Below are 12258 nucleotides of genomic sequence, written 5' to 3'. Positions count from 1 at the left end.
ATTGGGACTAAAATAGCGCTACAACAGATAAGTGATATTTTACACGGTTGTATTTTTGGTTAGTGTTCCTCAGGCTTGTGTAGAAGGTGAACGGTGCCAGGCACTGAACAAAGTGCCTCTTTGTGGTTTCTGCAGATGTTTTCAGTGCGGACTTCAGGGTGTACACATTATACAGTTAGAAATAATCACGTAGCCGAGTTTCATGTTCATGGAGTGTGAACTTTTCACATTTCTCATACTGAAGAACGGAGACCAAGCTGGTTGTTCGGTGCTCATCCTGGCACCGTCACATATGCTCCAGCTGAGGTACACCAACTGTTGGTGGTAAATTCATAGCTCATGACTTTATAAAATACATGTATGTAAGCACATTCTTTCTAGAGACAGTTGGATGAACAAATAACTCTTCATTTAACAGCAAGTGACAACAACTTTGTTACATGACAAGTTGTTTCTAAGGCTGAAGAGCCTGTGAACACTGTGCATACTGGAAATCAGCATATGCTTTTCTGGTTGCAGCTAAATCATGACATGAATTGCAAAGGTTACACTAAATACAGATGAGAATTTTAGATTTGATACGAAGCTTTTCTGTGACATTTCAGTGAGAACATATTTGAACAAAGAAAATCGCTGCTGCATCCATGAAGAGGACACGAGACAAACACATCAAAGTTGTCCACATGTACAAGAAATAGGGGAGACCAGAAAAATGGTGCAAAAATAAGAGGGTGCCTTTGAACCTAATGATAACCAGATGGAAGCATTGTAATCCTGCTCATGAGAGCAAAAGAGAGAGAGGAGGTGGAGAGAAAACACAGTTCTGAAGGCAGACCGAATCCGAGAACACGAGTGATGAATAAAGCGTGCCGTCTGATGCTGTGTGTAGCTCCAAATGCTCAGTAAATTTAGAGACCTCTGTGCAGTTTTGCAACCAACATCAGGCAACCATGCTGCCCTGGAAGATGCTTATAGTTGCTCTTTTCTGCTGCTGCATCGAGGCAGGTGCCACACAACATCGGGCTAATGGTAAGACTCAAAATGCATGTATGTAAGTTTGCTACAGAAAAGCAAACAGTTCAGTTTCTGCAAATACTTTTTGAGGATTGGGAACCTTTGCTGAACACAGAGTGATCCTCGTTCCTCACCTGTTCTGTAATCCAGCACCTAATATGTGAGTTAAATAGTTTTAAATGTCTATTTTTAGTCAAAGCGTGTTTTAATGTTGGCGGCTGCTCTGGGATCACAGATCAGCTGCACCTGTTTCTAATGGGAAACAGTGGCTGGAGCTGTAAACTGATCTGAGAGAAGGAGGAAACACTGAATAATAAAAAGCTTACAGCAAAGATGATCAGATCAGCTTGTGACAGATGATTCTTTCTGCCTGTGGAGTTTGAGTGTTTTTGTAAATCTTGATTTCATTGCAATTCCAAAAAAGCACGCCACTCTAGGAAAGCGATTAAAAAGCAGAGATGAGTGTGGGTCACTGACATGAAGGCAAGGATGAAAGCAAGTAGGGATGAGAAGCTGCAATCATCAGGATTAGATTTATTGGGCTCTTTTTTAAGATCAGCTGATAAACGTGGGCACCATGTGCACTTTAGTGTTATGATGTTACACCGCTTTGGGCATTTATCCCAGTGTTTCAAACAACTTCCTCCCGCTGCGATGTGAAGCTGCCAAAGAAATAAAGTTGGTCATCGAGATTTAAGACTGCAGTTAAAGTCCAGGATCTTTTTTGGAGTTAAAGTCTTACATAGATGAATAACTTACCATGGCGCAGCACCAGTAAAAACCATGCAAGTGGAACCTCATCCAACCTCACGTGCTTGAAAAAAATGCTAATTTTAATATTTGCTTATATAATATAATATATATATATATAATTATATAATTTAATATATGCTATTTAATAACTAGGAACATGTATGTACATGAAAACATTTCATGTAAAACTGTGCAATAAGAGAGAAGGAAGAGAAAACAGTGTTTGCTGTGATATCTTCTATCAGCAGAACATAAAAGTGAAAACAGGTTTGGATATGCTGGCGTTTAATTACTATTTTATGCAGCTAATTATGAATTATGTCCTGACATAATCGTAATTACCTAAACATGTAATTCAGAGTAATATGTTTCATGAAAATGTTTAATCGCTGTGAATTGGAGAAGTTACTAAAAAGGAAACGCTATCCTGTTCAATAATGCAAGCTCTCGCCGGCCTTATTGAACTGAGATTAATGGAGATCGTTAGCTTAACATAATGACCGACTTGCTCGGTTGATTTAAAGTCTATTAAAATATCATCTCGTTTCATCTGCTGAAATAAACACATGCTGTGAACGTGCTGGCACTGGGTAAGTGGCTCTGGCGTATCAATAGCAATGAATTTCTTAATGTGCTTCCTTTTTTATTTTTTGAACTGAATCACTTTACCATTCTGCCGATATTACTGCATGCCGGAGCAGTTTGCTGTCTGTCTTTTTGCACGGTTCCCTCCTGTTTTCATGCTTTTAGGAAAAGAAATTCTGTCACCTGGATCTTGGAATTGCAGAAACTCCACTTTTAGGCATTAATAAAACCACGCCATTATTGGATGTGAGAGACGGGACAATGTGTGAAAACTGTAACTTTGTTCCTTTTAAACATGTTAGTTCCATCATTGTCAGCTCACTGGGTCCACCGCTTTGGCCATGTAATCTAGATTCTGGACTTTTCATGTTGTTTTCTGTTTTTCATGAGATTTTCACATCACCCTACAACACAGGCTCTCGAACTCTGGTGGTTTTACACACTGACATGTGGCACCAACACCTGGACAGAGTTTTGTCAGATACCTAATGTTTCCATTAGACTCGCTGAGTTTAATCCTAATTAGTGAGCCTTTTCTGAGGGAAAGCAGTTAAAAGTAAGGCAAAGGAACAATTCTGCTTTTGTAAAATTCATATTCAAGTTAAAAAACGAGAGCTTCTGAATTGCATTTGACCCATCAACTTGTTTTTAACATCCTGGCTTAAGGAATGCTGAAACTGAGGAATCCCATATACAGCTCTGTACAATCATCTGGAACTTGTTGTACAATCCATGTGCCACTCCACCTTTGATTTCTATGTTTCCTTTGAAGTTTGAGGTCATGTCTCATTGTCTGCTGATAGGATTCATAAGAAAGGTTACAGATCACAGACTTTAAAACACCTATTATAGATTACCTGCTGCTGTGAGCTGGATGAACCTGGATTTCACATCTGTCACAGGCTTCACCTCACAGTAAAATCTGCATTTCATTGTACCATGCAGGGATTATTGCTTACTTGTCACAGGGATTTCCAGCTGAAAAGATTTAAACTGTCTTTTGGATGCATAGAAATAATCCAGATGTGAAACTGCGCATGCTTTCATAACACCCTTGATTCTCGTTGTCTGTGTCTCTTGGTGCACCAGCCTTATTTCCAGCTGCAAGTAGTATAGAAAAGAGGAGTGACAGCTGCGGTGAACCCCACTTTCATCAGCTCCATCAGTGATGCTCATCTGCTGTTTGAGGTAAAAGAACAAACCTTTGAGTTTTTATGAGTAAAAAGCAAACACTGACAATGTAACTATGAACAGTTACTTCTTTTCTTGTCACTAAATACAGATACTGATGTCTGGCATACAGTTTGAATCCAGTGGAGCGTTTTCGGTCACAGATGCTGAACTAGCTTCCCTTCAAAAGACAAGAAACCTGGATTTCATCTGCGAAGAGATCATTCCGAAAAAGCTAACAGACATATTGAGGCTCACATCCGGTCTTTCAAATCATACTGGCTACCTGCATCAGCACGATTTTGAGCGCACTGTCTTGACTTTGGTGTACACTGCCCATCAGATGGTCAGCTCCGCTACTGAATACCAAAGAGACGTGTGGGCAGAGTCCTTTGTAAGCCTATACAAATCCATCAAGAAGGATCTGACACTGAGAAACTGAGTAAGCAGTGGTGCTGTGACACAATGACTCACTGTTTAATATGCACACAGATGAAAAGCTGAAGTGTTGGAGCTTGCAGCTGGATGGCTGACAGATCCTGATGGAAATGTCCTGTCAGTAAACGTCAGCATGAATTCGTAAAGTGCACAGAAAGAAAATAAACACAATCATTGTAAAATATTGACTGTTACAGCAAATGTTCATCCAAACATGAGGTACTGTATATGAAACAAATTCATATCTTGAATGTAGCATTAAACATTGTGGATTTAATCATGTTCCTGTCATTTCAGCGTTTGTTCACTAGCACCCAGATGTGACGGCATTTCGAGACTAATATGAAAGAATAAAACATCAAGTTTTGAACCAATGAGAACTGCAGGTCTGGATTCAGATGACTGCTCAGGTTTTTTAAGATATACATCATCAACAATTATCATATCACCAGTATCACCAGTTTACAAAAAAGTCTATCTATACTACCTTCCATAAGATGAGCCACAACATTAAAACCACTTCTCACGCTGTGGTAAAACAGTCTCCTCCTTAAAGGAAAGTGTTACTCATCTACAACAATGTTTAGTTGGTTGAAACGAGCGAAAGTCGCTTCCCCATGAATGCCAGGAACGAAGGCTTCCCAGCAGAACATTGCACTGTAATGAAACGATCACTTACCCACTAAGTGGTTGTAACTTTGTGGCTGATCATGTACCTCCCAGTGCAGGATATAATTTGCAAACGTCACCTTAAAAGGTCATTTAAATACTTTGCACCGTGTTGTTATATTAGAGTGCCCTTTACAAGGTCCAAACTGAGCTGCCTGTGATGGAACTGGTTTTGGAAAAATCCCCAAAATGGCACGCTGGAGTGAGTGCACCGCTCACAGGCCAGCTCCAGTAATAACTTGTGCAGGCTCTTGTTGTCCCAATGGCTGTTTAGGTTCCACGGAATTAGCAACTGCCCCGCATCCATCTGAGGAGTTGGGCATGGTAGGAGGACAAAAGGGGATGTACCGGAACCAGGAGGAAGAACACAGATGAGAGTTGATGCCAAAGGGAAGGCTGTAGACTTTTCCGCTCTCCAGTGTGTTGCTGGAGTCATCCTCATGAGCCTTGGTCCAGGCAAGGATACCTCGTTCATGCTTCGATCCTGTTGGACATGTTCAGTGTTTTTTAAAAAAACCTGACTCTGGATTATCTCTATTTCCTGATTTGGTTTGTTTATCATAAATGTTGACAACACTGTGTCCCGGGATTATGATTCTCTAATAGAATATTTCTAAAACATTGTTCTTTTAAATTTAGCTGAAGTGAAAGACACTAATGAAAGGTTAAAAAATGTTACTTATTTTGCTGTTTTCATTTTTAAAGTCCTGTGAAAGAGAAAGTAGACCCTCGCTACAATGACAATGATAATGATCCCAAGCACGCCACCAAATCTAAACCAGAATAGGTAAAAAAAAAAAATCAAGGTGTTGTAAAGACCCATCAAACTTTAGAGCTTGAGCAGATTGAAATTCAGTGCTCCCTTACAGTCAGACCATAAGAGGGCTGTGCATAAACAAATACCTGCAAACCTCAATAATCTCAAGCAACGCCGTAGAGGAGAGTGGGTCAACATTCCTCCACAATGATGAGGGTGAGAAAGGAAATGATTATTTCACCTCGGAGTTCTCATAGTCCTCACTGTAGAGTCATAGAGTCTTGTGTAAACTTTCTTTTTCACATTACTTTTCATTCTGACCCTTTCTTAATTAATTGAATAATCACTAAACTAAATGAATATGTCCACAGTACAGTTTCATTAAATTGCCATGTTTATCATAACCTCAGCTCTGTGCTTCAGTGTTTTAAACATGGTGAATTAAATACATGCAGAACAGTAACAAAGAGCAATACCTGGAATGGTGTTGTCCAGTATGAAACCAAAGAAGCCACCGACAAACATGCTGGTTGTCAGAAGTACCTGTAGGACCTGATCAAGTTCTACCACACCTGGACACAATGTAAACAGTTAGACCTGTGTTTAAATGATCAGGTTTTTTGGAAAAAAAGATTAGTAAAGATTTTCTGTCCACCTGTAGAAATAGCTTTGGAATTCTTCAATATCCAATTTGGAATAACCAGACCAGTGAACATGGAGAAGCCGAAAATGAAGATGTTTCGAGACGAGTTCATGTCTGCGTACTGAAAATGTGACCCAGAAACAGAGTCTAGTTAAAACCGACTCAAATCAAAAGAAGAAAATGTGCCGACACTTTTGAGCTTCAGTACAAACCTGCAGATTTGAAACTCCGGCTGCAGAGATGACACCAAACATAACCATGAACATTCCTCCTATGACAGGTGACGGGATAGTGGTGAATATAGCGCCCACTTTACCAAATATACCCATGACAACCATCAGCACTCCGCTGGCCACAATCACCATCCGACTGCCCACCTGCAAAAAATAGAAATTCTCTCAGTTTTCCTGAGATCTGAGTGCACTGAAATTTGTGCTTAAAATGCCAAATTTAAGGGAGGAAAAGAACTAACAATGCAAAAAACTGCACAAAACGCCAAAAAATCCAAACAGTAGCAAAAACTTCATAAAACAGCAGGTCATCTCACCTTTGTGATACCAAGGGCTCCGACATTTTCGCTGTATGAGGTGGTACCATTTCCAGTACCCCAGGCACCTGCTAACAGGCAGCCTATCCCCTCAATGCCGATACCCCTGTTGATGGCATGTTTTGGGGGTGGTGGAGCTCCAGATAACCTAGCACAGGCGTGGTAGTCCCCAACAGACTCTATCATAGAGGAAATTACACCAGCCAAGATGCCAATCACACCTGCCAGGCTGACAGTAGGTCTCCCCCATTGTCCTAATTTTGGAAACGCAAGCAAGTTGAAAATGTCACAAATGCATAATCTGCAAAATATTATTCTGAAAATAAGATAACTTTGATGACTCTGTGAGTTTCTTCCAACACATCACTGAGCCACACTGTGGTACTGGATGATATTCCTCGTCATTACAAAGAAATGTGGGTGGAAACAATGATCCCATTCAGTCTGAGTTTAGTTAAAAGTCAGAAACAAAGAAAATGACCAAAGTTGTTTTAACGGAGCTTTTCTATCTTACCTGGGTACGGGAAAACCAGCCAGGGAGCCTGACTCATGACATCTCTCTTTAGATCGGTGCGTGCAAGGTAACCATACTTGTCTGGTTCAGCAGGAAGTACATTGTAGACAGTCAAAATGTAACAAATGGTCCAAGATAACGTGATTCCAAGCAAAACCTTGTGATGCATTAAAACAAAAACACCTTGTTATCTGTTTTGTTTGGCTTTAATATTAAAAAATTAATAGAAAAAAAGAAAAGACTCAATGTCTTCAACATACAGGAAGAATCTGAAAGACGTAGACTGGAGAGGTGTGCAGCCTTTTATCCTTGTTATATGCTGGAAAGGGCACTGGTATGTGACGGAGGTACTGCGAGAACAGGATGATGAGTGCCGTGGTCCTGTGTGACACAGACATAAAGGGGAAAAACATCGTGTAAATATTGCTGAGATGTAATGAAGAAAAAGGAAAGTAGATCAGCTGTACTGGATGTTGGGCAAGAAAGTTTTAATAGGCTTTTCTCTGCAGCCTTAAGATTAAAGCTTTACTGGGTTGAAGGCGTATTATTTTCTAAAGTCTTGCCCAGGCAGGACTGGGAGCAAGCTTAACACAACCTAACACGCATTTTATTGAGAAACCTGCTTTAAGGTGGCATGAAATCTTTTCTAGACAAATCTCTCTGGCAGTCTTTAAATATTCATTTTGTCATTTTTATGTTATGTAGAGAAATGGGGCCTTTTTTAGGGACTTTATTTAGAAGTTTTACCCACATTGCAGAGATGCCCCAGTGGTTCCCAGCACTGCTACCCGCTGAGTCAAAGAGGGACAGTCCAATGAGAGAAATAGTAGGAGCGATGGTGAGAGGCCCAATGAAGCGCATGAAGAGGCCAATGAGGCCTGAAAAACCAACCAGCACTTGGAAGACTGATCCCACAATAATGGATCCCTGAAGCTTCAGAAAACACAAAAATGTTGACAGTCAGAATTTGGAATTCGTAACCTCATCAACCTTTTTGTACTAAAAAACATTTCTGTTGTTATTTGCTGGCAAACATTTCCATTGCCGGTCAGTGTTAGACTTTTGGGATAAAATTCTATCTGCCTCACCCTTAAGTGTTTCTGTTTAACAGGACATGTACAAGTCTATAAGCCAGGAGCTGCAACCTCCACCAGAGGGGTTCCAGTCTGTGGCTCGGCATCATGCATGAACTTGAAGGCTTCCAGCATAGGCACTAGGACCACTACAGACGCTAATCTGAAATCTTTGTGCCTCCCTGGAAGCACTTTTTTTTTTAACAAGCTCAACTAGTTTGCAGTTGGAGAGAACAAGTCAGACGAGTTTTTAGAAAAATGTAACCAAAAATGATCTATGGGATCAAAATGCTGAAGGTTCAGACTGTCACAGTTTACTTACTGCTCTCATTCGACTTTGCCACACTTCTATGAAGTGTGTGGACGAGGTGTTGACTAGGCTGGCATTTTGCGTCCATGCAGGACACGTCCACTCTGGCATGGAGAGCAGTGCCATGGAAGGAGCCAGTAATGTGAATGTGCCACCTTGGAGAATCGGCAGCCTGGAAATAATTAACACAATACGAGAGAGCAAACCATCAGTTACTGTATCTTTGGGTGATCGAAACGCTTAGACTGACTGAGGCAGTGTCTTCTGTGCATGCGTGTGTTTTTTAAGACCTCTCTGACGGCATCTGCAGTCTATTTATTTGAATCGTGTACAAGGAAATGGTTAATTTAAACCATGTGAAGAGAGTGTGACTTGTTATGCAAACTGTTAGACTGAAAGTTAAGTCAGTTAAAATAATCTGCCACGTAATGACCCTCATTATGCTATTCTCATAAGCAGTGCATCATTCACACACGTCGCAGAAGAAGAGAAGTTTTCTTGTGAAAAACAAAACGTGCAAACATTTCTTTTGATGAAACATCGGAAAGTTTTCGTTGTGTCGTCGGGACGCTAAAAGCACCACTAAGTGCGAGGCTTGTTTTCCCTCACAGATGACTTGCAGACATTTTGGGAAAGACAAGAAAGCATGAGTGGTGCTAAGCCAGAACAATGTGGACTTAGCAGGAAGTAGATTCCAAACATAATAAGATAGAAATTCCTCCGTTAATCCATCTGTGACACCAGTATTCAGGCAGGCTGAGTCTGCAACCACATAACAGAAGTTCAGAGCAACAACATACAAGTTTGTAGGCCTCCAGAACAGTGACATCATGTTCGCTCTCCTGTGCATGTGTCACTGTTTACAAGGAAGTTTCCATACTGGTATTTTAAGCAGAAATCAATTAGCAAAACAACTAAATACTATTTATTTGACAATAAAAGCTGAGTTCTGTACAGTATAAAAGCTCAAATGGACTTATTTCACCTCCATGAAGCTTTCAAATACTACTCGGTGTTCATGCACATTCATTTTGGCAGGCATAATAGTTCAAAAGAGGTTTAGAAGAAAGGCAGAATGGCTTCTCTGTTCTGGCTGTTTAATAAGAAGAAGAAGCTTAGTTAATTCCATCCTGCTGCACCACTGCGTTGGACAAATACTCTCAGAACATCAAAAAGCACTGAATGAACAATAAATTAATGTAAATCATCTTACATTAAATAAAAGAAATATAAAGCACTCCAGAATCCCACAATATAATTCATAACTGCAAAAATTCCTAGTGCATATCCCCAGGAGACATCCCACAGATACAGACAGCCACGCAGCCTTACAGCCTGGTTTTCAATAAGTAATGTTCCTGCTTGTTTTCTTACCTAATGCCAAAGACTACTTGCAACAGAGTGCAGACCCCAGAAACCAAGAAGATTGTACTGATGAGATGGCTCTGTGTGAGGCCATCATGCTGCAGACACAGTCCCTGGGACAGAATCAGGGGGATGGCAATGATACCTCCAAATGCAGTCAAACAGTGCTGAGAGGGCAAAGTTGGGGGAAAACAGAGATTCATTTAATCGTTGTAGGATTTACACGTTTAAAAAAAAAAAGGTACATGGTTGATGTTTGTACACCACCTGAGAGATTACAGTGAAGGCTCGGTGCAATTAAAGTCAAATTTCATTATCTGGCTTACACAACTAAAACCAAGCAACTAACACTCAAGGAAATGTCAAGCGAAAGCTGGTCATGTTTACATTGTTACTTTAGAAACAATGCAGCAAAGCTGGCTCTTAATCATTGTTAAACATGACCAAAGGGAAACAAATCAAAGAAAAAACCTTTGTTGACATACCTGGATTCCTAAAATGATGCACAGGTACCAGGGAGGAACATCTGTCACACAGTATGCTAGTTTGTTACTGCACTCGTCCGTAGAGGAGGCTGGTTCTTTTTCGTTGTCGGGCAGATCACAGAAACGTCCTTCCAGCTTTAGTTCATTAGAAGAATAAGCAGACATGTCAAACTAGAACATTCTGCAGGGATCTATCAACACTTGTGATCCTCAGTTCACTGTATGCATCATTCACAACTGACTGCCCTTTGTTTAAAAAAAGAAGCATTGATATGTGTTTACACGTTATCTATAAAATGTATGTAAATAACTATAATTAAAGAACTTAATTTCATGTTTCTCATAACCAAAATATTAGAATAAGATGAAAAGAACAGGGCAGTCAGATAAGTCGTTCCATTTTTCAACACTAGGAATCAAGAATTCCTTCTATAATCATGTGATGGTAGGAAAACCTTCATTTCACAGATACTTTAAAAAATCTACTCATGCTTCTGTTTCACTCAGCAAGCAGCTGTTTGATCTTAAACTAATATGAGGCTGTTTAATCATATTAGTTACTGCAGTTACTGCAGGTAAGAATGTGGGTTATTATTTATAGTCCACATGGACACCTGAGAGTTATGAATGCCAAGATGTGATTCTGTGTAGAGACTATGCAGTCTCTCGAATCATTTCCTAATATATAATTAAAAGCAACACTCACCGCAAAGGTATAGTTGTCAAGTCCATTACTTTCCTTTTCTGGAGCCATGTCAGGCTATAGGTCCAGTTTGTGGTCTCCTGAGCCGAGAAACAAAACAGAGAAATGAAAACCATTAATCAGAGGGGAGGGATCAGGAGGAGCATCTGATAGAGGCGAGAGAGCGTACAGACGGGTCGGAGCAGGCAGAGTATTCTGAACGCGCAGAGTTCAGACATGAGACTGCAGCTTTTGTTGATCAAAATGGATCCCACCTGCAGCTCATGTGAACCGAATTACAACAGAATCAGCAGCTGACCGCCCGGCATTTGGCTGGCAGGAGATAAAATCTCTTACCAAGAACTCTTTAGGCAAGAAAGTATTAAAAGATTTAATTCCTCAGCATATCATATAATTCTAAAGCTGAAGAAGCAGCAAGTCTACTGTATGTGGTGACCTGTGCTCAGCTCTGCAGTCAGAGATGTTTAACAGTTAAAGAATACAGCCTTTAGTTTGACAAAGACTTCCCCCTCCCAGAGTTTCTTTCTAAATTTAACACCAAATGTTTGTTTTGGAGGGTAAACTTCTGCAGTGATCACATGTTGACAAATAATCACAAAGCTGGTATTGATAGATGACTAGAAAATGTTCTGTAGATGTTAATTTAATTTCCTAATTTACTGTATATTTCTACTTCCCGTAAAATGATAGCAAATCAGATTATATTGTTAGGAGTTTGATAACAGCCCACCACCACTTCATTAATGTGCTGGACAAGCAGCAGAAGCTCATCCTCACACTGCTTGCATCCATTTCTGTGTGCATGTCATATGATTATTAGTGCACATCTCTTCTTATTCCAAAATCAGGATCTAAGGCACACGCTGGCAGCACAAAGACACCAGTGAAAAGCAACCAATATCATTCATCCTTAAAGGATATGAATGCCTGTGGAACTCTCCGTTCTGTCATTGCCCGGACATTTGAATTCTGCAAAGGTTTTCTGAAGGAAAAGTCAGGTGATCACCAAAATGAGAAGGTTTCCTTGTCAGGAAGAGCAGAAGTGTTAGAACTAAATTAGAAAATACAATTTTAAACTAGAATCCTGAGAAAGGGTTTATCCTGACTGCTGTGGAGTATTTAAATAGTTGAGCTGGAATCTTGGGACGTATCCAACAAATAAAATAGCTGAAGAAAATTGAGGTCACATGAAACTTACAAACCCAGGAGAGTAGCAGGAGTGGGGCATCATG

The 12258-nt window shown here is 40.2% G+C and overlaps 2 protein-coding genes across 4 annotated transcripts; one reads left to right on the top strand and one right to left on the bottom strand.

Annotated features, from left to right (window-relative positions):
* The first annotated feature begins 485 nt into the window (after positions 1–485).
* Positions 486–4340, top strand: LOC120729468 (protein FAM180A-like). 2 transcript variants are annotated; one of them, XM_040025038.1, is made up of 3 exons: positions 486–1029; positions 3442–3540; positions 3635–4340. In XM_040025038.1, exon 3 carries the CDS (start codon positions 3641–3643, stop codon positions 3962–3964), a length of 324 nt encoding a protein of 107 aa, XP_039880972.1. In that variant the 5' UTR covers positions 486–1029; positions 3442–3540; positions 3635–3640; the 3' UTR covers positions 3965–4340. The 2 variants fall into 2 exon arrangements, with proteins under 2 accessions (XP_039880972.1, XP_039880973.1); XM_040025039.1 differs by lacking the exon at positions 486–1029 and having other exon boundaries at positions 3374–3540.
* zgc:110789 (Xan_ur_permease domain-containing protein) lies at positions 3976–11475 on the bottom strand. 2 transcript variants are annotated; one of them, XM_040025037.1, is made up of 13 exons: positions 11363–11475; positions 11030–11106; positions 10324–10458; positions 9848–10005; positions 8486–8645; positions 7842–8023; positions 7351–7471; positions 7091–7247; positions 6577–6830; positions 6242–6406; positions 6042–6150; positions 5863–5958; positions 3976–5113 (listed from the first exon to the last, which is right to left on the bottom strand). In XM_040025037.1, the coding sequence occupies exons 2-13, from the start codon at positions 11075–11077 to the stop codon at positions 4845–4847; spliced, it is 1854 nt and encodes a 617-aa protein (XP_039880971.1). In that variant the 5' UTR covers positions 11078–11106; positions 11363–11475; the 3' UTR covers positions 3976–4844. The 2 variants fall into 2 exon arrangements, with proteins under 2 accessions (XP_039880971.1, XP_039880970.1); XM_040025036.1 differs by lacking the exon at positions 11363–11475 and adding an exon at positions 11196–11345.
* Positions 11476–12258: the final 783 nt, after the last annotated feature.

This window comes from Simochromis diagramma, unplaced genomic scaffold (assembly GCF_900408965.1).
Source record: "Simochromis diagramma unplaced genomic scaffold, fSimDia1.1 OVJJ01000293.1, whole genome shotgun sequence".
In the NCBI taxonomy this organism is placed as follows: Eukaryota; Metazoa; Chordata; class Actinopteri; order Cichliformes; family Cichlidae; genus Simochromis; species Simochromis diagramma.
Note: the sequence above shows the minus strand (reverse complement) of the source record. Positions and strands in the feature narration are given on the sequence as shown.